We start from the raw sequence: 26,391 nt of genomic DNA, 5'->3' as shown, positions 1-26,391 counted from the left end.
CTTCAACTCTCATTAAGTCCGAAACGTTCGTTTCTAATCAATTTAAGGCGTCTCGAGCCTTATGCCTTAGCCTCTCGACTCGGCGCCAATTTGGTGAGAGCTTTTCTTGGTTATAAAACATAGCATTGTTAAGGGTCTTAGTTACCTTCTCAAGAGTGGCATTTTGATAAATTTGTCAAAACATTTGGTCACAATTTAACAGCAAACCATCACAACAAAAAAATCGCTGAAGTCTAATAATGCCTAGGTTGTGCTCTTTTAAATAATTTGGGAGCCTCTTTTAGCTTTCTGCATAAATATTGTCATTTTGTTTGTTTTATATTGTTCAGTTGTAAAAATGTTCTCATCTTTAAACGACACTCTGTGACCTTCCTTGGCGTACCGTTTCAGAGGTAGTTTTGATTTTACTTCTCCATTTTTCAGTTAAGAAATGACCATTGCATCTCTTGCAGACTACAGGTTTAAGTTCATGTTTAAAAGTACGTGATATGATTCCAGGTGTTATCTTCATCTCCCGAGATGAAATCTTGTAGTCTTCTTTCAATTCTTTCTCTGCCCGCTTTGATCTATTTTTTTGACACGAGCCAGGTTTAATTCTATCTCGAACACGGGAGGTATCTTTGTGCCTATCTTAGTCCCGCATAGAAACACATGACTAACACCACCGATCCGGATGATTTTAAAAATTGTATTTGTTGCAGGCCTCTTCTATTTAACGCAATCACAATAACTCAATATTGTTTTATTGTCACAATGTTTTACAATATATTAAATCATGAAACGACGGAACCAAATGTAGAAGTAACGTTTCGTTTAGCTTTAATTGTAACATTATTTATAACCTTACTCAGCGTGAACCGAGTTCGTTGGAAGAGCCAACGTGTCATGTTTTTATGATATTCCAATCGTAACGTGAGAAATATTAGTGCAGGGAGTTGGCAGTGGCCTACCGGTATACTTCCTGTGCTCCGATGACTCCCGGCGTGTGAGCCGCGGTCTGGGCTGTGCCGGGGGACACCGGACCAGACAACATACTCTCAGCCTCCTCGATGAAGCGCTACAGTCATAGACACACAAGAAATTAATATAACACATATGTATGAGCAACGTCTTCTTCTCGTTCATGTCGGTGTAAATTGATTTATAATGTAAAGTGTTCAATGACAAGAAAATAGCATAATTGACAATAATTGAAACTTTTTTCTTGTGTCACTAAGATTCTCTCAGCTGCTTGTATGTGATAAATATATAATGTCTTCTACTGTATATGTAATAGTGTTCAAAGATCAGTATGTCAAGTGTACTAACGTCGGGATCTTCATGGGTGGTCGCGGGCGCGGTCGGTGCTGGTGTGGGCGGCTCCAGGGGCGGCGGGGAGGAGGCCGGGGGAGCGGGGGGCGCGGCCGGCGTGGCTCGCTCGTGGAACGACACGCGCTTATCACGAGTACTGCCGACTGGTGATCTGACGGAGTGAATTCGGTTACTTATATGATCAGGTGGTAATATACCGATGTACGAACCAGCGTATCGTACCGTATATCGTATACCATAGAAATTACATAGAAAATAATAGTGATATACTGATAGATAATGTCGAATTGGCCCGTATAGACACTTTGAACCTCTGACAAACAAACTCTATACTGGATGTTACTCGTAAAGTTTATCGATTTGTAATGTATCATAAGAAAGCTGCTAACTGTGGAGGTGGAGCTGCGGTGGGTTCGTGCTGATGACTCGAGAGCGTGGTGAGTGCGGTGTGTGAGGAGTAGGACACGTCCGTCCGGCGGCCGGCCATCACCGCGAACGACGACCCGCGCTCCGGCGGCGGCGGCGCCTGGCCCGCGCCCACACTCCCCGACACCGACAGGCAAGACATACTGCTCGACACCTCCGACACACGGGACTCCTCGGGTACGGTCTGGAAGTGATGACCTTGCAGTTATAGGAATCTTTCTGTCGATGTAACGATGCGGTTAAACATTATATTAGCGATAGTATTCTAAGATACCGTGTGTGAAGTGTATCCGTTGGTGAGGTCACTGCGAGGGTTGCTCTTGAGGATCGACTTAGGAGGCGCGGGCTGGCGCGGCTCTCGCTCGGCCTCCTTCGTTGGTTCAGGTTCAGGAGACGGACTCTCTTCTTCACCGCCTCCTTCGCCTCCGGTGACGTCATCCTATAAGCATATTGAAGAAGTCCGATATGTAGAGTATATTTTTCATTATTATCAAAAAAGGTAATTTAGATACACGTGTGCATCCGTGTAAGTGCGTGTGTGTGAGTGTATCAGTTAGTGTGCTCACATGTTGGGTGGCTCGCCTCTCGAAGTCTCTCTCCAGCTGCAGCGCTCGTAGCTGTTGGTTCTGCACGGGAGTGCGGGAGGCACCCAACGAAACTAGTTGAGCTATAGCCGCGTCTCTGTGAAATATAATGTGATTGTAGCAAAAATATTGAAATAAATGTATAAATAAATATTTTCAATCTATTATTCAAACCTCCTGGCTCGTGCGGCGGCGCGTCGTGCCTCGGCCTGTCTCTCCCGCTCTTCCCTCTGCCAGGGGTTGTGTGCGGGTTGTGAGCGGCCGCCCGACACACCGCCCGCGCCGCCCACCGGATACACTGACACCGCCGGCGGCTCAGACGCGCTGGCTACATACCGCTCTGTGTACAAAACGCATCCTCATGTTATTTTTTAAAATTTTGTTTACATGTCTGATTTAACCGTAGGTTCTAACTTTGCAAACAGTTTAAAAGCGATACTGTAATAAAAAATAAGTAAAAAGTAAGTTATCACATTGCATATTAAGAATATGAAGGTGTTTCGAAAAGACAGGTGTAATGACGTAAGCATTTAAAATTTCATATATTTAAATATGTGACAGGGCCTATTTCAGAAATGAAATCTTTCAAATGGCTACTTTATGTATAAAGTATCTTTTGATCTGATAATTACCATCGTCCGGTTGTAAGTTCGACATCAACGTTTGTTGTTGTTGTTGTTGTTGTTGGTAGTGATCGTCTCCTTCCGTGTCCGTCCTTCTCGATGCCTAGAAAAGCAAATATAAATTGCAATGCATACTAATAAACCAATGAATAGATGAACCGATACCACAAGTTAGGTTATATTCCAAGGTGTAGTATAACACCACGTAACTAATTTAAATTAGACCAGGCGACTCGTGGAATACCGAATACCGCGTAACAATTCAAGTACGATGCCCGCTCGTGGCGATATTTTTCTTTAGGATTTTAATTTCAATATCTTATTTCAATAACAGAGACATACCTGAGCTGCCTGAGTCACTGGTTTGGGAGCTACAGGCGGTTGTGAACGCTGCGGAGAGGGGGGACCCGGCGGGTGCCAATCGTATCTATCATTAATGAAAAAATAACTATTACTATTATATAAATTTTTATATTCTCCTACAAAAAACTTGTAAGGAGTTAGGTCTGAAAGAGCTCAGTTTAAATTATTTTAGAAAATTTTTGCATCAGGTGAGAATACGCTCTATCAGTTTTTTTTAATAAATAAATAGTACATATAATATAGGGAAAGTATTTGTAACCTTTGCGACTGTCCATGTTGGTTGTGATACCCTTGTAGGTGAGTCTGCTGGCCGTAGGGGTGTGACTGATGCATGTTAAGATGCATTCCTTGTGGCAGTTGAGGTGAGTGTTGTGTGTACGGCCCCGGGTGACCCTGTAACGGAGCTGGACTGCTTTGCATGTTTCCAACCATTTGTCCTTGCATTTGCTGTGTATTTGTGTGCACGTGCATCGGTCCATGATTTGGTATAGCGTTTTGATTCTGCTGTATCGCATGGACGTGCATATTCAGTTGGGCTTGTTGTTGGCTCGCGTGAAGATGAGGCGACCCTTGGTTATTCTGAGGCATTTGTGAGAGGACATTGTTTTTCTGTTGGATTTGCTGTTGCTGGTGTTGTAATTGCTGTTGCTGATGTTGTAATTGCTGATGCTGATGTTGCTGTTGCTGATGTAATTGCTGATGCTGCTGCTGTAAATGATGCAATTGTTGCTGATATTGTTGTTGTTGTAGTGGTTGTTGATGTTGTTGTTGAGTGCGTCGGGTCACTTCATCCATAAATTCTGCAACCTTAGCGGCTCGAGCATTCGCTGCGTTAGATTGGTTGACCTTGAAAGTGCAAAGTAATTTGTTTTAGCACTATTTAATATTATTCCTTATAAACTCCAAACAATATTAACAAACGCCAAACCTGATGTTGATGTGGCGGCATTACATTTGCACCCTCTGGTGATTGTTCAGAATTAGTAGCTGTGAAAAGAGCAGATTGAGGACGTCCACTTCCCGAAGAACTACGAAGCGAAGACCATCTGACGAAACATGTCATGAGGTAAATAAAGGTATACAAAAAAAATACATGTTACTTTATTATTTGTAACCTGTCTTGTAGCGGATGATGTCCATGGACGGAACTGAGGTTCTGGTAGAAGGAATCGTTCTGCGCGGTCAGGTTGTGACTACTGCGGGACTTGTGAGCCCACGAGCCCGCGCCGCCACCGCCGCCAGTACTAAGAGATATTCTGTAACGTAAGAGATCATTAATGTATAGGAAATACAAATTGAAGAATCTAAGTCGTTTTAAAAGCCGGTTAAGACGCACATTACTATATATATATACGGACATTACTGAAATAATAACATTAATAGCATCGTTGTATAACCTAGACAGATCCTTTTTTTTTACTTTTCATACTTACATAGGAGACCGCGAAAATAAATTCTGAACGGAAACTAAATAGTGTGGGCCAAGATGTATTGTAATAACTGACATTAGTTGCATGTATTATGATAATATTTTATTCACCCTTGAGGCTGTGCGGGCGAGGCGGGGGCGGCGGTAGCGGCGGGCGGCGGCGCGTGGTGTAGGGCGGGCGTACTCTTGCTAGGCTTCACAGGCTCCGCGGCGAGTCGCGCCGGCAGGTCACGCTCCGACGCACGCCGCGTAGACCCTGAAGCTGTGAAATGGTAACATCAGTGTTAGAGGTGCTGTGAAAGATCTGCCAAGCGGAATGTGAAAATATGATTAATAATTTGAACATGAAACGTCTATTGCTAGTGACAGTACAATGATGTCATGCTGCTGTAGATATCCTTGAGTCAGCTCTTCGTCACCTTACCTGTAGTGTAAACAGAGTCCTGGATTGTTTAAAGAGAAAAAAAGCCTGGTGATAATACAAAATTTTATAAATTTCCTTTAAAGCATTCATAAGACTTACAATATCAGAATGAAAAATTCATGAAATTAAAGTGCACAAGTAAAAAAATATTTAAAAATAAAAGTGATATTTAATATCATAAACAAATGTACGGAAAAATATTCATTGCGGTACGGATAACACTAGTGATGACAGTCATGGGCGTGAAACAATTTAATATCACCTAATTAAACAACTGCTGTTTTGCAAACCTAAATATATGCAATATAATTTATCTACAAAATAAAACGCATATTAATTACACGTAACAGACTAAAGAACCAAGTGTCGCTCTAACTGAAATAAAGGTTCAGCGAAAAGGATCATCATGCAGCCCTGCAAAATAATTAATTTTAGACAAGCCGTGCATCTATAACACACCTATTTCATGCTCGGTGTGTGGATCGTCTTACAGGGGGTAGTGTGTCGCGGGTCGCTCTGGTCGCGGGCGGCCAACTCGGGGCAGCTCTGTATGGAGGACGCCCACGCGCTGTCGCGGCGAGCCTCACAGTCAGCGTTCAAGTCCATAGACGACTTGTGTCTCCGAACCAAGTGCGACTGCTTTTTTATTTTATTTGTGGCCAGCTTTTCCAAACTATCCGTTATCGTTACGGTCTCCGGACTCTCTTCTGCCTGTGCATCACGTTTCGGAACGATGCATTTGAGCTTTATGTTATCGAGGATTATCTTTTTAGGTTTGTCGCTAATTTCATTAAACACGTAACTGCCGGTGGCTGACACGTTTGTCTCTGTATGGTCCTCTGAAGGGAGGTTCGGTAATTCGAATTCGTTGCCTTGGGCTAGTGTGTCCTCGCTACCACGAGATCCAAATTTGGACCAATCCTCTAGTTGTATTAGAATACTCTTTACTTCATCCTCGGACATTTTATCAGTTATTCCGTCATCAGTATTGGATTCCTCATTCTCATATTGTATATCCGCTAAGCTAGTACTGCTTGGCAAAGTATCTTTAACTCTGATTTCTCTACTGATTCCAGCTACAGTTAAATTGGGGCTAGATCTACAGTTACGCTTATAACTTTTAGCGCAATACCTAAGATTCATTTGATTAAAATGTTTCGCCAGAGCTCGCACTTTACCGATCGACGGTCGGAACTCGTCTGGCGACTTCCATGATTTTCTCTCGCAGGTATCTAGTATAGGATTAACTTCTACATCGATATGATTAGTGGTCACTTTTCTATGAACAGCGACGTCGTATGACAAATCGTTAACAGTTTCTGAGGTTGAAATGGACGGAATATCTGTATCATCAGACCTGCTTGAACAAACGTTCGATATAGAAAATAGGGTTTTTCGTAACCGAGAATGTACGCCTTGTATGCTTCTCATTTCCCTGTTTAAATCTAGACCCAAATCCATCTTCTTACTATTAAGATGACGCGGTTTGATTGGTGGCTTTATAGATGTATTGATAGTCTGACACATAGCGTCAGCTGTCTGTGGCTTCCTATCATCCGCATAATCTAGAGAGAGAGACGGTAGGATTCGTCTTATTTTAGGGGTCGACACTTTACTTTCACCGCAGTCATTTTCGAATATTAAAGGTTCTGAATTGGGTTCATCTATATACGGTATCTGTTGAGCCTCCGGCTGCGGCGTGCGACAACACTCACACGCACTAACACATTCATCCACACCGGTACAACGACGTCTATGACATTCTTCATGCGTTCTGTAGTTGAAAAGATCAAGGGTTAACTTTGTATCGATAGGTTTCATTTCTGGCGGTAAAAATATAGCTTCGCCATTATCACTGGATTGGTCGTAATAGGCGGGAGGTTCTGGAACAATCGGTGGTTCTTCTGAAGGCACATGAGTATCTGGTAGGGGGTCAGTCGTCTCTTGCGCTTCATCATCACAAGTAAACGTGAATACTGGTATTGGATATAGAGGTCCAGGTCCAGATCCAGGTATAATTTCCATGGGATATCCAGATATCTCTGGAGATTGGTCTTCCTGTAATTGATTGTTTTCGCGGTCTAATGTAATAATGAGTTTAGGTATCGAGCCGTGATAATGCGGTCTGCACTCCTCGGTCTCGTCCGTGCTAGACTCGGAAGTCTCGTCTCTTAATAGACAACGTTTGTAATAAGAAAGACGACCGTCTCCTGAAAATAAGTCTTTTATGATATAACACATATCTTCATCTGTTTCAATCAACGAAGCGAACAAATAAAAACCACAAAATCAATGAAAACGTCAACCAAAAAACAACTCAAAAAATAAACAAAAACAACGACAAAGTAAACAAAACCAATATAAAACCGCAAAACAACTTCATAACAAATATGTAATATGATTTGCCTGCAGTAACGAGCTCGCTGAGTGGAGACGTTGGTTTCAACAACGCGGGATGAGGGTTTGTGAAAGTTCCAGAGTTCCGTCTAGATCTGTCTTCATACGTCACTTCCTCGTCTATAAGACTCAAGAACAAGTTGCATACATTTGATTGACGAGATGGCTGAAGAAATATTATTATAAGATATTAATACATACCTTGCCGTTGGCTATAGGTCGGTTGATGTAGGAGAGTTGCGAGACCGTGAAGTACTGCTCCTTGTTTAGCGACCTCGAGCGTCACAGTGGGACCCGTCCCTACTAAGTATTCCGCTGCCTGTCGAGAAGCATCATACATCGTGAGAAAATTCGTATTAATTTTACTTTTAGGAATTAATATAAAAAAAAATTTACAACCTTTTGTTCTTTTATACAGATATATCGTAAAAAGTCAAAGGTCATAGTTTTTTAATATGTGAATGTTAAATCACCATTTCCTGTGTGATGCCGACAAGCGAGTGTCCATCGACTGACAGTAGTTGGTCGCCGGCCGCCAGCCGCCCGTCCGCCGCCGCCGCTCCCCCCGGCACCACCGACTTTATGTATATACCGAGCTTGCTCTGACCAGCCCCCTGGAACGCACACGACGCCACATGTTATAAAACATAAACTCAACAACGCTTTGTATTAAAAACTAAATTAATATCTACCAACTCTATTCAACTTAAACTGATGTCAACGATAAATCAGTAGCTGACGACTTAATAAATTATAACATTTACAACATGAATCAAACTATTTTCTATAAACCTGTAGAGTGTTATTACTTCGTACAATCCGTATATTGAAAGGAATGTAATATTATACAGTCAATTAAAAAAACCATCCTGAATTTCTGGTAGTCTGTACATTGAGGTTTTTCTAAAAGAAAAGTGCTCTGTAAACTAAGTTATCATAGTTGTAACACTCTAACGTTAAGCGTATGTTCCAATTAAGATGAAAATAGAAAAGAAAGATTGCAAAAGTATATCAAAATACGGCATCTGTGAACTGGTGAATGAATGAGATGAATCAGAAGGAAAACGATCGAATGATGGTCCTAAGGGGTTTTCCAATAGGGACGCTTGAACTTTGACAGCTGATTGCGGCCATGTTGTTTGAGTGACAGCTGTCAAATGCAGTGTGTTATATTCATTCCGTCCTCCCAAACCACCATGGCAGGTTACAGTGTCGAGCAGCACGTGCAAATCATAAAATTGTTTTATGAAAATGGGTCTTCAGTTCGAGCAACGTTCCGCGCACTTCGCCCGTTTTACGGTCGCGATGATCGTCCTGCCGAGTCGACTATCCGTCGATTGGTGGACAAATTCGAGTCAACCGGGTCAGTTAACAATCAGCCGGTTCCCGTGCGTCAACGTAACGCGAGATCTGCCGAGAATATCGCCGCTGTGCGCGACAGTGTCCTCGAAAACCCGCGGCAGTCAATTCCGCGTCGCGCACAGGAACTCGGCCTTTCGCAGACGACAACTTGGCGAATTTTGCGTTGTGACTTGAGCCTGCACCCGTACAAGATCCAGCTGACCCAAGAGCTCAAGGTTAATGACCATAGACAGCGCCGTGTGTTCGCTGACTGGGCATTAGAGCAGTTGGAAGTTGACGCCGATTTTGGCAAAAAAATCTTCTTCAGCGACGAGGCGCATTTTTGGATGAATGGCTATGTCAACAAGCAAAATTGCCGTATTTGGGACGAGACCAATCCACACGAGGTTCACCAAGTGGCAATGCACCCGCAGAAAGTGACTGTTTGGTGCGGATTTTGGGCCGGAGGCGTGATTGGTCCGTATTTTTTCGAAAACGATAATGGTGTGGCCGTCACCGTCAATGGTGAGCGATACCGGTCGATGATAACCAACTTCTTTTGGCCTGAAATCGAGAATATGGATCTGGACAACATGTGGTTTCAACAGGACGGCGCTACGTGCCACACAGCACACGCTACGATGGAAGTTCTGCACGATCAAGCGCCCTTAATGGAAAACCCTATATATTTCCTATTGACTTTATGTCATCATACCTTAGCGGCCACGATGCTCAGGCCCATCGAGTTCGAGTTCTTATGTAGCTGTACGATCTGCACTCGGGGGTGTGTGTCGTGGTGGGGCGGAGGCGCGGGCGCTCCGTACCCGTGCATGTAGACGGTCCAGAGGCCGAGCGCGTGCGGCTGGTGGGCGAGCCGACACAGGCCGCCGCGCTGCAGGGGAGCCACGAACTCCGCCAGGCCGGGGGGCACGCCCCGCACCACCTCCGCGCTGAACCCGTCGCCGGGTATTAAGAGAGCGGCGCCGAGCCACACGCTCTCCTCTAATGTGATCTGCACGTCCACACATTTCTTAACGGTATGAATTTTATGTGCCTTGTTATTATATAGTCAATTTATGGGTTTCACAGAAGTATCACATGGGAAAATTATCTTTAAGATTCACAGAAATGTTTTGTGGAGACGATGAAAATGCTATAAAAATAGGTATTATAGTAAAATATGTAAAATCTAAGGGTATTCTTTGGTCTAGCCCCAGTGAATGTCTATAATAGTTATAATTCTATAAAATTATGATTTTTGATCATTTTTTTAAATATCTAACTTTTTGATACGGAAAGGATTACAATAAACAATGTTTATATGTTAGTATACCTCTCGTCCATCAGCTCGATACAGTTCGTCGGCGCGGGCGCGGGCGTGATGGACGGCCGCCTCCACCAGGTCCGGGGGGAGGAGGGGGGATAGCAGGGCGCGCACCTGCACCGAGTTCAACTTGAAGCACGCGCCCAGAGCGCCGCACACCTCCTCCGCGTTACGGTACGTGCCGGATATAAGACGAGCTAGAATTAATCATAAAATATATATTTCAGATGGTACCAAATACCAATGACTGAGTCCAGGTTTCTCAACAGTAAGGACTACGGGATTGTTCTAGAATATATATTTAAATTGTAATCAGGTTACATACCAGCCTGGTGTGTCCGAGCCAAATGGCAGTCAGCGGCCAGTTCGAGTCCCTGTCTCTCAGCCCAGGCCGCTACTAACGCGAGTCGCGCTGATAGAGCGCTGCCCCAACGAGCACTCACTGTACCGGCTTCGGTCACCAACTATGATAGAGACATAAAAGCAGTTAAAACCATTGATGGCTAAAGTTCTTTTTCCTACAGTAACCTACTTACCTACATGATTAATCCAGGGAAAGGAGATAAATATTGCAAATGAACTATTCTATTTATCGACGAAAACATATAGCTCAGAATTTTCAATGACAAAAGAACATAAAAAATACTAATTATAAACGAACTTCTTTAATTATTTTTATTGTTGAAAGTCTAAACCTTTTTTAAGTGACCAGACAGACACAACATCCGATTCTGGCAAAATGACCTTTTAATATGCCTAAAATCTCTTGATTCTAGTGTTAATAACCAATAAAAACCCTTTAAGATTTTATTTGAACTGAAATTTATACATAATACTATATCACAGTAACCTTATTAAAACAGACAGCGTTGATGTAATGGAAGAGATGAGAGAACAGTTGTATGGTGAGTGCTGCGTTGACTCGACACCGACGCAGCAGTACCATGGCGGCGGCCAGCGCCTGCAAGGTTGGGGCTGTAGCCTCCGTGGGGTCTCCGGACCCCCCCGGAACTCCAGGCACCCCCGGCCCGCCAGCCCCGCTACACAGCTCCACCAACGCACGCGACAACTCTTCTTGGAAACAGGTCACCAAGTTACTGGAAAATAAGGCAACAGAAAATTATACACTGTAACGTTTTTTAATGTCCATTTAAATCAGTTGGATAGTTTTAAATCTTAAAAATCCTACATCATTTATGTCATATATTTATGTACATAAATTGTAAAATTTCGAAACACATAAGCATTATCCACTATAGTTTCAGTTTCTTTATTCCTGAAGCAACCAATTATTAGCTTTAGTATTATAATCTAACTCTCTAATGTGATGCTATATATTGTAGCATGTGTAGGACCAGCCATAATTTCATGTTCCTCGTGTTGCCGTACCGACCTGAAAGCATTCTGTACAGTATTCGGGAGCAGTTCCTGCGCTTGTGTCGAAAATGATGATATATGACGATCGCATTTCAGGAAATGCAATAATTCACTTGCGTTCGCCATCCAAAAGGCTTGAGCGGCGGAGTCGGCGCATCTCTCCTACAAAATTAATATTCAATAAGTAATTTGTATGGGTACGTTATCAACAGAGTACTTTATTTAATATATGAAGTCTCAAATTTAATAGCATTTCATGTTTATATTAATAACTTCCTCAGACTATTATAATGTCACATTAAACGCTTTAATCGTAATTTTGAATCTAACCATAAGCTGTGATCTATCGTTGATCTCTGTAAGCGCTAATGGGCTTGACCTATTTCAAGAGAGCGCCAGTTTAGTTCATAACGCGCATATTTAAATTCAATTCATGCAAAAATAAACAGCGGCTTAGAGCTCTTACATGGAGCTCATTTGAATTTTTAGAGAGAAATAAGTATGTTTACCTAGACATTTGTAAAGTATAGAGTGATGAAGGAAATGTTATGGATCTTTACAGAGTAACTAAGGCAACGATCATATCAGAATAATGCTGACTAATAAATTACTTATACATACATACATTGGTTGGGACATTATGAGAAGATGCAGCTGTATATGTAACATACCTACTCATGTGTGTGTGTGATCGCGCAGGTGTATGTGTGTGTGTTTTGTGTATACCTGTACTGTCGCATGTATGAGCGTGGCAACGTGGTGTAGGAAGGCGGTCAATTTGTGGGCTCGCTCCGTCGGCGTTAGCTCGGGTCGGTAGTGGGTGGAGGCGCGATATCTGAAACCACATTTTATTATCTATCGTTCTACTTACCGTATCAACATGATATGTGTCATGTTTTTCCTAACAAAATGTTGAATTATTTTATGGCTAATAGATGCTTATTTCTGTAGAACGAAGAAGAGTACTGATATAACCTATTTATAATTAAGATTTCGTTTCTATATATAAATTATTTATTATTATTATTTCTATATCTGCAGCGTATGATTTGAAAATAATCTCACCTCGCACACAGATATAATGTGTAAACGGGCGCTAGTTTGAATGCAGGGGCGTGAGGGTCGAGTCTTGTGATGACGGCTGCGAGGAACTGAGCCTGACCAGCCTCGGGGAACTCCAGAACAGCGGGGAGAATGGGTTCCTGACCACGTCCACACACGCTCCTACAAGATGAAATACATCAGTTAACACGAGCCGAATGAAGGGGTCACAATAAAATGGACATGAGTTTAGATATAATAAATAAATTCACACATTTATAGGAATTGCACACTAAATTCTAAGTGAAAGACTAGAAAAAATATATGGAATCCACGGTATGCTATTACTAATGTGCTATATCTAGCTTCACATTGGCATCGGCTGTATAAAAAAAATATGCCCAAAATAATAATAATAATAAAAAAATACTGTAATGATTGAGGCCACATCGCATCGTTATATGTAAAACCGTTACCTGGTATCGTGTCCCGAACCACCGCTCTTAGCGCTACATATGCTCTTAGTTTCTACATTCCCATCGAGATCGAAGGTAGTTTCATAATTGTCTTTATAGTGTGTGTTGCTGCCGCGGTTGGTGTCTTGGTTGTAGAGGGAACCGGTCTGCTCGTTCCCGTATTCGTCCTTGTTGTCGAGATGTGTCATGAGGAGGGAGTCGTTGTCATTCTTGAGTGTGTTGTTGTTGTATGGGTAGGTGTCGTTGGAGAGGCCGTCCAGGTTAGCGTTGGCGTCGGCCTCCGACGGGGACATGGCGGCGCTGGTGTCGCCGGACGGAGATCTAACGGGAATCGTTGTATGGAGAAGGAACATGCGAACGGTAACACGACATTCAAGTGATTAGGAAGCGACTGTACAGTGAACGAAAGAAGGTTAAAGAGTAAATAAAGAAAAACATAATAATGCTAAGAGTGCATTATGTGACTAAACTATTTGAAGCTCTAGGAACATATAGCTAATGTCTATAAGTAAGTACAAAATTGAGATAACTTCACGACATTCATTGATATTGAGTTGACGAACATTGAACTCACCTATCGTATATGGAGCCGGAACCGAAGTGCTGGGATTGTGAAAGATTTCTATTCAGAAGATTCTCTTGAGCCGGATCGACGAAGCGAAATGTTGATACACGACCGAATTTAAGCAGACAGCTGTGCTGTTAGAGAAAATGCATTTTACGGTTTACAATAAAAATAAAACTAACTTTATATACACGTTAACATAGCTGTGATATATAAATGTAACTTTATATTCTCGCTATAGTATTCTTCTGTGCGTCATAAAAATACACATAAACATCACATGTTATACAAGCGTTACTCTGAAAACACAAGGCCAGAATGTAAAGGCTCCCTCAAGTGTTTAAACAAACCAAAGAATAACAAGACGCGACTCAGCCGAGCCTCACATCGCCTTCATGTTTTATTAGACTAGCATTACACCGGCACTTAACCACATAAGGACGACTCAGTTATTTTTAAATAACTTCAATGTTATCTTAGTATTTGTGTATATTTACGTTACATTATTTTGACATAAATGAAAAAAAGAAAAATTTCTTCAGATGCATATGATTTTAAGCCTAATTAATCATAACCACTTAATTAGCTTGGGGCTTAAAGTTGATATTTACATGGTGCTGCTATACTATAACATTTCGGCCAAAATGTATCCAAGTTTCAAGAAGTAATTTTATTCTATCATTTTCCAGGGTCGAGGGGTAATAATGTAGCATCCATAACCATATACTCACGTGCAACCGCTGGGTGTGAACAGCCCTCCGCCCGTTGATGTAGACGTGCGCGTCCGTGTGTAACGGAGTGACAGTGTACCCACCGCCCTCGGCCGGGGACACCACGCAGTGCCTCGCCTGGATCGAAGGCCCGTACAGCTGCAGCGAGTTGCCGTTCCCCGATCCGATCTGATATTATCATATATGTTAAGTACATTCCACTACTGTGCCACCAGGATCTTAGCGTTAAATTATTTCAACCTATATTAAAAATAGTAACACTTAAGACTAAGACGCGTACTCTGATAGCTAATATTATAGCTTGTATGCGTGTGTGGTTAAACAAAAATATTTTTTCACATCCGATTGATAATTCTTAAGATCAGTGCAACGAACATACCGATAGATCCGCTTTTTTACATTGTTACAGCTAATCTTGTTAAGAGAGATTGCAAATACCATACCATTATATTTTCTAATTATTTACTGATTTTAAAATATTATCATATGTATTTTTAACGTTAATATTGCTTCATTATTAATTCACGACATCACAATGTCAGTTCATTGTAGATGTGTATAACGCGTCATACCTCGTACAAGTCCCCGGGGAGCCGTCTCTCGTAATGGTTAAATCGTGTGCATTTACTCACTAAAAGCTTAAGCGGAATTCGTATGAGCTGAGAAACATCCCCTCACATAATATGACGTTAACCCGACAACAGATATTTATCAAATATCTGATTTAAATTCAAATAAATTAAAAATAATCATTATTTTACTATTATGATTTGCGATACTGAGTAATACTTGTAGTCCGTAGAATAAGTTGTATAAATATAATGCATGTACGTTGCTATGTAGCTCGTAACTACAGTCTTCATAGCAAACATCAAACGTATAGGAACCCTATTATAATTCCATTCGTGTACCATGAAACGGTTTATATGTTAATGAGATTGCTGAGTATGCGTCAAGTATTCGTAAAACAGCGATTTTGTGAAGGAATCTATATGTTTTCGCTATACCCTGTTCTCTTTCTTGTATATATTTTATTGGATACATTATTTGAAACGAATACTTTTTTCCCCGAGCAATAAATTTCCACATTTTAAAACGTCTTTCTCTACTGCAATGCGCTGTGCTGCACTTTATCTGCATTTTTATCGATGTTTGTTTGTGAAGAGAGGAGAATTGACATTCATCTACAAACTGGACGATTATACGCAAAAAGAGAAAAATACGTGCATACACCAATACACGCTATACATCTATGATATCACAATTCAACTGTTTTGTATGGCAGTGCTAAAATAAATAACATTTTACTTATTGAACATTAATAAATGTTTGTATGAAAATCTTAAATAGATTAAGGATATAAAACATGTCTAACATAGACAACAATTGAATTTTTTTACTTAACTTTATACAGCTACCTACAAAAAACTTAAAATTAAAAAAAAAACCGAAATTCCAGATGTTGGATTACAAAAAAAATATTTATATGAAATTTTAAAAAACTATATTTATACTGTCTTAACTTTAACAATGTGTACGAGGCTTTATAGAGAACTGTATCTCCACAGTAAAACAAATCCCCTTAAACGCGACCCGAACGACCGTTCAATAAGCTCACTTATTAAAGTGAATTCAATCAACATTAATTCTTAATGGGTCATCACTCTTCCGGGCTTTAATGCAATCCAGTTAAATGGAAGGTGGATGTCAAACGATTTGACACCGTTATTAGCTAATGTAAAAATGTCAGTCTTTGTAAATGTCTTCTTCATAATTATACCATGCACCTAACGTACTATACAACTCAATATTAAACAGTAACTTATACCTTATGATATATATGTGTGTGTATTAAACAATTTCCTTGGAGATAACAAAAAACAACCGAACATCAACTTATATAGCGAAATTAAAATGTAACTATTTTTATCCACCACCAAACCAAACCAAACCACCAAATTTTGTAATTTTGCCAAAGGAGACCCTATTGTTTTGTAGAATGGAATCGAATAGTCAAAGAACACTAACTGATTTAGCTTAAATACCCTGTGAAACTTCATATCATAATTTCGAGGATTTTATTCAGATAATTATACTTAGAAAATACCTGCAGTTGATCGACCCTCGACCGTATTCAGTTGTAATATAGGGTATTTATTAATTACTATTCTTATAGTTCATATTTTTAATACACCAGAAACATTTCGGTAATCGTTTTTTTGGGCCACTTACAATTAGAATAATTTTAAATAAATATAAATTTTCAACTCTCTGTAACTTATGTAACTTAAATAAATTTCTCATTTGCCGTACACAATGAGGTCAAATCTGCTGCCTATAGTTTAATCGTATTTCACTTTACTGTGGACAAGTCAAATATCTTTGTTCTACAGAAACATATACGACAGTGTGAAACGTTTATATGGACGTATAGAGCTGACAGTATGTTTTATATTCACCTCAATGACGTCGTTGATCCTTATCCGTCGCCCGTTCTCCAGCGAGGAGCCGTCAGGCGCGACCTCCACAAGGAAGGGCTCCAGAGCACGCGCGCTCGTTCCGCCGCCGGTACTCACGCTGGTTTTCTTCTTACGACGACGGGGCTGAGCGTCAGACGGACGCCGCCGCACGTGGAACATGATGGAGCCTGGAGACGACGAGGGAAAAATAAACATTTGATACATGAAATGATCATTACATTAGAAACAACATATATGTATAAACATACAAAAATATTATTGTATAATATTCAATGTCGTCAATATTAAACAGTAATAATTAGGAGATATTTCGAATCATTTAAATGATACATAAAAAGCTTTTTCGGTACACTAAAACGATTAGTACACTAAGACGACACCTTTTTGCAGACTTGAAGTGTATAAAATTAAATTAGGACGCGTCCTATAATCCTGGAGCGTATAAAATATTGGCTTTAAAGCTGAGTGCTTTAACGGAGGGTGAGCGCGGTGCATGCCCCATGCTGAGAACTCGTTCAAGTCTAGTGTCAACATCATTAGCGCCTGATGTGTCGCGCTCCGTACAACGGACCCCGCAATACTCTAGGCGCCTATAATACACCTATACACTTATCTGACTCGCAGCCAACCGCTCCTACTCCAATTCACCTCACTCTACCAAACATTTATTCGGGTCAACGGGCATGAATATTTAAGACACAGTGCTGATTCAGACTTAAAAACTATTGGATTTAACCATTTTACGAACGTTTAGACAAACAAATTCCATGATTAACATAATTTGTATGAACGTTATTATAACAAACTAGACGGATCAAATTGAGTTGGAAATGAAAACGTTCGTTACTTAGTAATTTATTTGTGTTGTGACCGCTTTCGTTTGTTTTTGGCAAAAACAAACGAGAGCCAAAAACAAAAGGTAAGCTACTCTCACATGTAAAGCATAAACATAAAATTGTCGTATTTTTGTTTGAGTTGTAAACATTAAAATGATGTCAATAGAACTTTGTTTGAGCTCCCTCGGCTATATAAAGATAAAACTTCACATGACTCACTATGAAAAATCAATAAACACGAGACGTGGGAAATAAATATTAATTCGCCAACATACATAACGTACCTACCGAACTTTACGCTAACTCGATGTATTGTTAATTTGATATATTGAACTTTGACTGATCTAATTTCGTCTTTGTTTGAGAAGCCTTCTTAGAAAAATATTTATATCGTACGATACTCGACATTGCTGAACCACAGGCTTTATCCATAATATATATTCTATTCTAACACGTGAAAAACAAAATAGTTCATAAATAAAGTAATAAGTAAAAGCGGTGTAAGTAAATCAATCGTCGTCAGGTAAGTAACTTGCAATGCTCAATAAATGTCTTCAGCTTGTTTGTATTACCAAGAACGACTTCTTTCTGACCAGCCCGCAGCCTGGAGCTAAAGGATCGGTTGTAGAACATGTCCGAGTCCTAGTCATACACACGAGCCCTCTCTCGGTTACTTCGAACCGACGCGACGTTCTAATTGCGACTGTTGTGTCTACGTCACGTGACCCGAACACCCATCGGCATCGGCTCGTGCATTATAAATTAAAACATTTTAAATAAATTAATAAGTCATAAGCAAAATAGTTGAAAGACAACTGGTTCTCTTTATTTGAAACTCGATTTATTCAAAATTACAAATAAGATTTAGATGGACTATCTTTTCACTTATGAAATTCTCTTCCTATAGGCATCATAATATTTTACGTAAGATTAATAATATCAATGGAAATGGTCTTAAAAATAAAAAAAAAATCAGTTATCAATATAGTAATACTTCCCAAGAAACGATAGTAAATATCATTTAGTTAATGATAGCTTAAAATTTTATTCTAAATTATGTAATTTAAAATAAGTTATTATTTGTGTTATGTACTATTTTCATATTTAATCTGCTTCTGCAAATTTATTTAATGTATTTTGAAATTTTTTTATGTATTATATAGGATTCAGTTGTACACTAATCATTTTCATAATAAATCTAATATAATATTTTATACAGGGCATAAACGACGGCTTAGCTTGACATAAATATACAGAAGATATTAATGTAATATACTATTAAAGGAATGAATGCAAGAATCACCAAGAAGAAATATATAAATATTTTAATATTGTAAAAAGGCATTAAATAACATCTATATAAGTCTATGTACCTTTTCTGAGTCATATGTACATTCTAAGAGTATTTAGACACCAGTGACAGACGGTGAAGGAAAACATCGTGAGGAAACCTGGACTTATAATCAAATTATAAGTCTGAAATCGCCAATCCGCCTTGAGCAAGCCTGGTGATTAATACTCTAATCTTCTCCATGTGAGAAGAGGCCTTTGCTCAGCAGTGGGCTCCGATAGGCTGATGATGATGATGATATACCTATATTATATCTATTGTCTAATTTAAATAAAGTAGAGACTTATCTGATAGCATTAGCGAGTAATTTAAAAATTAAGCGAAAATATGTTTTAATATTATTGAAACATATATGTATATTGTTGTATAATGCCTTTTACTAGTTACGTAATTAGAAACGAGGTCGTGTATTTGACATTGTAACTATAATTAAGTCGGCATAGAACGTAAATTCATATACAAAATTGTATTTAACTTAGTAATTACAGGTTCATATCTCATAAGTTTAAGTACCTAATTCGCTTAATATCATGGTTATAAAGTATGACATCTAACAGAATTTTAATAAAATTATAGGAATATACTAATTGGACTAAGACGTAGAGTGGGTCTGTGTTACAAAGGGGGAATGGCAAATTGTAACAGTTCTAGGACCTCTGAGTCACCTCAGTTAATATTTACATGACGTGTGTGACAAATTTCAACACTTGTTGCGTTCAAAGCAACCCCCTGTGTGTTGAAGCTGTACAAAAATCGATTACAGTACATCACATTATATTGTATTTAAATTAGCAACCGTATAAAGTTTATATCGTATTTAATATAATTATGATGCCTTTGTATGGAGAAGTTACAAATGTAAAGATGCATTTGGACTTCTATAAATTCCTATGACAATGAATGGTGATCAAAATTTAAAGGATAAATAGTAACATCGATCGGGTACGGGAGTGGTGGGTCTATTATCCGTATATTTATATATTTGTTCATAAACGTTCAACGGTGACCTACTAACAAATAATGTTTTTGAATGACACGAACCGAACAATGTTATAACAGTTTATACGTACGAATGTTATTAAAATAACAAATACATACAGGTAATATAGTTTAAAATGTGTTTGATTAAAAACTTAATCCAAAAGGAGTAAGAAATACATACGTACGTATGTCTGTGTCTTATCCACACAACAATGAACATATAAATGTTGAACATTTCAATGAAAATTACTCATAAATTAACATTGAAAAGTTTCTGTAACTGAGCTCTTTTTCGGTCCAATGGATATAAAGAGGCAACGATGTAAGTTAGGACCGAGAAGAACACTATGTTATCACAAGGTTACATCGTCAGGCTACACACGAATTGTTCACCGTTCTCATTAGTTGCTACTACACCATACATTAATACTATGTATGAAGCTTACTATAATATGAATCAGCTGTGTAAAAGCAACAAAACGTTTTACATTTCATTTAATTGTCCTACATTTGTCACCCATTGTCTTACACATCTTTTAAGCCTTCTATAAACTAGTTTGAAAAATGTTGTCGTATAATTAGTATAAAAGTTTAAAAAAAAATAAACAAAAACAGAGTCTCCTGAGCGAGATTCTGTAAACAAGAGCCTCTCAACTTTTCTCCGAAATAAGCAAAATATTATGAGTGGAAATGTAGTTCAATTGTTTACTTTAAATATAATCTCAGTGGGCATTGTAGTATTCTAGATACACTTATAGTTTTTATTTTGTCAAATATATTAGGTATCTTTAATAAAAGTATGTATTCAAAATTGTTATAATATTAACATATTATTATACAGGAATAAAAAATACATTTAAGAAATTCTTATCATGATTTTGGCAACGTTCAATGAGAAGACTCGTCACTCAGACGGTGAGAGTCCTTTCAAGACAATATCTCTGGAAGGTAAAGATGTTTATCATCAGTTCTAAGTGGTTGGCAAACATCCTCATCCAAGATAAGTGTATAATACCTATATTATTTAGTATTACAAGTTATTATTGAATAATAATTATAATAAAAAAATATATTCTTCTATGTTCAAAATTAATAACGTTTGTATAATGTATGTAACGATTTACGAGTGAGTATTACATTAGAGGTCATCTGGATGACAAATTATGAATTCACAAAGTGAACACCCTCATATCTCTACGCACGTGGAAGGCGAACCCATATTTTTTATTAATGTAATTGAACGTACGTCACATTTTCGACAACCATTTTTTTTTTCAATAATATTATTATTTTTTTTTCAATAATATTATTATAATGCTTAAACTCTCGAATTTGTTTTTATCATATTTAGGACAGAATACACGAAACTTTAATTTTATCGCAAAAAGAAATTAATAACACAATCAGAATATATCTCGAGTTCTAGAAATAACAGTTGAGTTCAAAGAAACTTTCAACTTTGAAAGGGGAATATAAATGCTTGTCGTCATCTCGAGACGAGGCGATAATCTTCCATTATCCTTAGCAAAGTACAACGTAAACGTAATTGCCGTTACTACGTGACCTTTCAAAAAGTGGGACGTGATCTGTATCTAACGTAGTTTTCGGAAGCGAAGGAACTGAGGGTTTTTATCTTAAAAGCACTATAAACATGAAATGATGTACTACTTCTATATCTAATATTATGATTGCTCTGGGGATCGATTTTTTTGTATAAAAACCAGTAGTTGCAACCTGCAATTTGACCTTCTTCTAACATACTATAAAAATATCTATATTTAAGTCTTATCGAAACTTAATAGATTAATAAAGCTCTATAAATATCACTCCCGTATAGAAAATCGTATTTTTCGAGATTATAGAAGTGAAAGAATGTTTCGTTCAACACGATAGAGATGATCTTAAAAGGTGTTAGTTTTTCACTGTTAAGAATAGTGATAATAAACTAATGATACCGTATCAATAAAAATGTTTTGGAAGGTATAAGTGAAAAAGAAACAGAAATCATGTATATAAACTCAACTCACGTGACTAGTTCAAGTAAACATATTAAGTCCTGCGACGTTAGCTCCTTTTAAAATAAATACTAACATTTAACTGCCGGAGACAATTGCACCCTTTGGAAGTTAAGCGTTTGTCTTTCACATCACGTAGTTGTGATTGGGACTTTAAGCTAGAATCTAGATTCAATACAAATTGAATAGTATTCAAAACTTATAAATGTAAAACGGTTATATTGAAAAAAAAAAAAAAAAGCATTTGTAAAAAACATTTATACCTACGTCATGACATTTTGAATAAATACGTAACACGATGAGAAACTCACGTCCTGCAGCTTTTAACAATTGATTCACAATGAAGTTGTAGAAATATATGTCTTGTGTATGAAAACAAAAGGTCGGAGAAATAACAGTAAAAAAGGTAACGAAGATCCCGAATGTTATTTTCATGCGGTTATAAAACATATTTATTACATATGTAACACATTCTTTATATCATTTGATTTACGTTCAAGTTTAATGATGATATGTTCAACGAGAATTAATCCTCAGGCGAAAAGATGGTTTGTTGTTAGAATTAATTTTTACTAACATTACACGACACATGATAATTTTCTGTACTAAAGTACGTTTTTATTTCTAATAACAACACGGTTGATTATAAAAACCATATAATTTTACTGTAAACAACATCAAATTATATATTTTTTTTAATCATGTTGAATTAAGAGAGTAAGATTATCAATTCACCCTAAGGCTTATTTCGGAGCTGAAACACAAGTCATTTGTCTTAACGTCTTATAGGATTATTGGCTCACATAACCTTGAGCCTGTGGGACCTGACGTCTAATATTGAACCCGTAGAATACGATCCAAGGAATAGGAGTCAATGAGAAGTCTTTTTATTAAATTCATGAGTATATAGAATTTTTAAAAGAAGTCACTATAACACATTCGGCTTTATAAAAAAAAACTTGAATTAATTATGTATACGAAATGTATACGAATAGTTCAATGTGCATATATACATAAAACTATTGGTTCAATGGCACTCGGTATATAACAGCCACATCCACTAAAAATCCTTATATATTGTTTGGCACAATTCCCCCGACACAAAAGGTCAATTACTCGTGAAGATCATTTTAGTGGTCTATAAAAAGTGTCCTTTATGGTGGCGAATAAAACCGGTTCGCTCGGGTAACAACTTTGACATTTTAAGAGACGATTAAATACGAATTAGAAAGTACTCGTTACAGAGGAGAGTGAACGAAATCATGCGTTACAAAGTTCGGAACAAGTTTGTGACTTACTAGAATGCGGCGAAAGTTAGCGCGGTCCCTCGGTTCGGCCTCTAGGAATCATGTGGGAATTTATAAACTTTAGCGTTTTTAAACATTCAAGGACGGCATTATGCATATCGATTCGGCGATACAACGGGCATCGAACCGCGGAACGTGTTAAAAATAACAGCGCCGGCGAGCCGACCGGCATCCGCGGGCACACCGGTCACACTGCTCCACTGTGTCACATGCGTTTGTTTACTATCGGGTTCGATCGCGCCGGACCCAGCGGCGTTCGACTCCCCGACAGAGCCAATACGCACAGCGGCCTAACAGCCCGCAACTATCTGTTTTGGAAACTTACGACGAATGCCCCAATCCATGTCTTAGGAGTGGCGGCGGCGGCGGCGGCGGCGGCTGAGAGACGACTGCCGCCCTCCCGTTCCCGTCCATGTATTCCCATTGTGAGTCTGTACGAACATTGTCCGCTCAACACTCGCCGCACCCGATACTTACCATTAATACCATACGGCATACATACATTCATATACTTTGAATGATTTCCTAAACACACTATTACTAGATGACACTAGTTTTGAATGTATTTTATTTTTAACTTTTTTATAGCCTTAATTATTGTATAATTTAAATTATCTTAAAATGTGCTTAATCACATAATGACCTAAATTTCACTATCTACGCTTGTCTATATTTCACTAATCTTCTTATTTCACACAGTTATTCGTACCTGAGCTTTACGATGTTTAATGTGTTTATAGACACGAACACACTATAAAATACAAAAAAGTTTAATGGCTCCTATCTTTATTGGAAATTGAATTTTTTTTTTATATATAAATGCCAGAAGTGAGAAGATTTTATCATTTAAAATTTTAAAGATTTTAAATTGTCAGTCAAAGAATATGATTAATAACATAAACGATTCCAATCAATATTTTTATCCCAATACAGATGGGTATTACCTACACACGCAAACACACGCTCTCGCACATCTGCCTGGTCAGTGATTTTGGAGATAAATGAGAAATATTGCTATAGACATACATATACACAAAATTATTAACGGATTACAATTTTTTTATCAAACTGCTCACAGCAAATTTTTGTGATAAATTATCTCGAATCGCAATAAAAATAAACTTCTAATGAAACAAAGCCAAATAATTTTAAAAACTTTTATACGAAGTCGTTATTATAGGTCACGGTCAGGGAAAGTTTCTGTACAAAACAAATTGAAGTTTTTTTAGAAAATATTTTAAAAATAGCATATTAGCCTTCATTTGATATTAACACAGAAGATAATATTCCGCACATTAAATGTCTTTCGCAAGTACAATGAAGAAAAAATAATAGTATATTGATTAGAGCGAGCAATAAGCATGTTATTAGATAGGTGGAGGTATTAAAAACCTTATTGTATAGAAGTTGATTGTGACGTCATGACTTAATCCTAGAAAATTAAAAAAAAATCCATTGTAAAAATAGTTGAGGATTTATATTTTCAAAAATGTTATGTATTAAAACATCATTATATTATAATTTATTTCTAAAGGAACTTTTGAATTATATTAAAATTTAAATCGTGTAATTGATAACGATCCCCGACTCTTTAGAGGTCGGTCTGAAAACTTAATACATACGTAATTAATGCGCGAAATGTAGATATACGCTTTATTGTAATTCAAATAAACACAAACACAACAACGGCGGGGGCTTAAGGGCTTAATTATTAACATTTCCAAGCTCGGTTATTTCGTGTATTCTCATATAATGAAGGACTTTACAAATTTGTCGGAAACTCTATTGAGACAAAAAATAATAATTTTGGTTTACATTAACAATAAGATTTTACGAAGTCCTGTACAAATATTAACAATTTCATAACTCTATAATTAATTTATAAGGACTGTAAGTAAACTAAGTTTGACGTTAATATAGACTTATTTGAAACAGACGATTTGTTTGAAATAACGACGAATGACGGGAAAATTAATGTTCTGATCGAAGCGGAATAGTTTCGAGATTCAATATTAAACCATAATAGCTCCGACCACTTACAAACACAACTTCGACATTTGGAATTAATTAGTTTGTTATAACAACTTTACTCAAGCAAATATTTATGTATTTGTTTTACAGATATTATTACACTGAACCGGACCCTTTCAAACATTATCTTTAGTTATCATAAAAAAATATTTAATTTAAATTCAGTGCAAAATCGATTCTGTAATAAAAGTTGCATCTTACTCGATTTTATATTTCAAATCCATTGTAAAAGCATACCTATCATTCGCGACAAACATTTTGCAAAGTAAAGTTACTCGTAGCTCTGAACGACCTGAGTCTGAAATCCTATTGTTTTTGTTATACCATCTGTGAAGGCGAATGTTACGAGGAATTATTAGATAAAGTTCCAACGTCACGCTTTTACGAACATACTTCACTATGGAGGACTTATTTAAGAAATAAGAATAAAGGTGGATCGTACGAGTTCAATGTATTTTTTTCTTTGAAAAATTATACTCGTCATTATTTAGCTAACTTTTATATGAGGTTTAATATAAGTATATCAGAATCTATATATATATACATATTGTGCTTGCAATATAATATAGAAATACATTGTTCTTGTAAAGAGAATAAGATAAAAAAATCCAATTACATTCAAGGTGACAAAGAAAAGCACCCGTGGTACAAATAAGAAGCTTATAGTATGAGGCTATTTAGACTAGTACAGACACGGGAAATACTACCAATACAAGTGCTGTAGTCAATTACAGACTATGTGTGGGAACCAAAAGTTTTACACAACACTGTAACCACCAATGTTCTAAAAGCATCTTAATTACTTTACTATCATTTTGAAGAATCAATTTCAAACCGACGGAATTAACGTGTTTCATATGTTAAAGGGTGACATGAAAAACATTCAAACTATCAGTATTAAAGTAAAATATAAGAACTCGTAATGTAAACATTGTTGTATGACCAACGTTAAAGTTATTAAATGCTATAATATGTCCT

At 37.8% G+C, this 26,391-nt stretch overlaps 1 protein-coding gene across 4 annotated transcripts in view; it reads right to left on the bottom strand.

Moving 5' to 3' along the window:
- LOC116765828 (afadin) overlaps nucleotides 1-26,391 on the bottom strand; it is a 45,162-nt gene that overhangs the window by 2,254 nt on the left and 16,517 nt on the right. The window contains exons 1-26 of one of the 4 annotated variants that reach the window (XM_032655429.2): nucleotides 23,708-23,741; nucleotides 16,872-17,059; nucleotides 14,413-14,580; nucleotides 13,691-13,815; nucleotides 13,117-13,437; nucleotides 12,665-12,823; nucleotides 12,326-12,434; nucleotides 11,616-11,761; nucleotides 11,073-11,319; nucleotides 10,548-10,686; nucleotides 10,232-10,419; nucleotides 9,614-9,910; nucleotides 8,031-8,171; nucleotides 7,759-7,876; nucleotides 4,848-4,998; nucleotides 4,423-4,563; nucleotides 4,236-4,353; nucleotides 3,567-4,153; nucleotides 3,287-3,371; nucleotides 2,954-3,047; nucleotides 2,496-2,661; nucleotides 2,304-2,418; nucleotides 2,012-2,176; nucleotides 1,701-1,921; nucleotides 1,309-1,462; nucleotides 951-1,057 (exon numbers count right to left, since the gene is read on the bottom strand). In XM_032655429.2, coding sequence (XP_032511320.2) covers nucleotides 951-1,057; nucleotides 1,309-1,462; nucleotides 1,701-1,921; nucleotides 2,012-2,176; nucleotides 2,304-2,418; nucleotides 2,496-2,661; nucleotides 2,954-3,047; nucleotides 3,287-3,371; nucleotides 3,567-4,153; nucleotides 4,236-4,353; nucleotides 4,423-4,563; nucleotides 4,848-4,998; nucleotides 7,759-7,876; nucleotides 8,031-8,171; nucleotides 9,614-9,910; nucleotides 10,232-10,419; nucleotides 10,548-10,686; nucleotides 11,073-11,319; nucleotides 11,616-11,761; nucleotides 12,326-12,434; nucleotides 12,665-12,823; nucleotides 13,117-13,437; nucleotides 13,691-13,815; nucleotides 14,413-14,580; nucleotides 16,872-17,059; nucleotides 23,708-23,726 — 4,469 coding nt within the window. In that variant the 5' untranslated portion in view covers nucleotides 23,727-23,741. Of the gene's footprint in view, nucleotides 1-950; nucleotides 1,058-1,308; nucleotides 1,463-1,700; nucleotides 1,922-2,011; nucleotides 2,177-2,303; nucleotides 2,419-2,495; nucleotides 2,662-2,953; nucleotides 3,048-3,286; nucleotides 3,372-3,566; nucleotides 4,154-4,235; nucleotides 4,354-4,422; nucleotides 4,564-4,847; nucleotides 4,999-7,758; nucleotides 7,877-8,030; nucleotides 8,172-9,613; nucleotides 9,911-10,231; nucleotides 10,420-10,547; nucleotides 10,687-11,072; nucleotides 11,320-11,615; nucleotides 11,762-12,325; nucleotides 12,435-12,664; nucleotides 12,824-13,116; nucleotides 13,438-13,690; nucleotides 13,816-14,412; nucleotides 14,581-16,871; nucleotides 17,060-23,373; nucleotides 23,570-23,707; nucleotides 23,742-26,391 lie in introns of those variants that run through there. The other 3 variants (XM_061521981.1, XM_061521979.1, XM_061521980.1) reach the window with 3 other exon arrangements.

The sequence above is a fragment of the Danaus plexippus genome, chromosome 11, assembly GCF_018135715.1.
Source record: "Danaus plexippus chromosome 11, MEX_DaPlex, whole genome shotgun sequence".
In the NCBI taxonomy this organism is placed as follows: domain Eukaryota; kingdom Metazoa; phylum Arthropoda; class Insecta; order Lepidoptera; family Nymphalidae; genus Danaus; species Danaus plexippus.
Note: the sequence above shows the minus strand (reverse complement) of the source record. Positions and strands in the feature narration are given on the sequence as shown.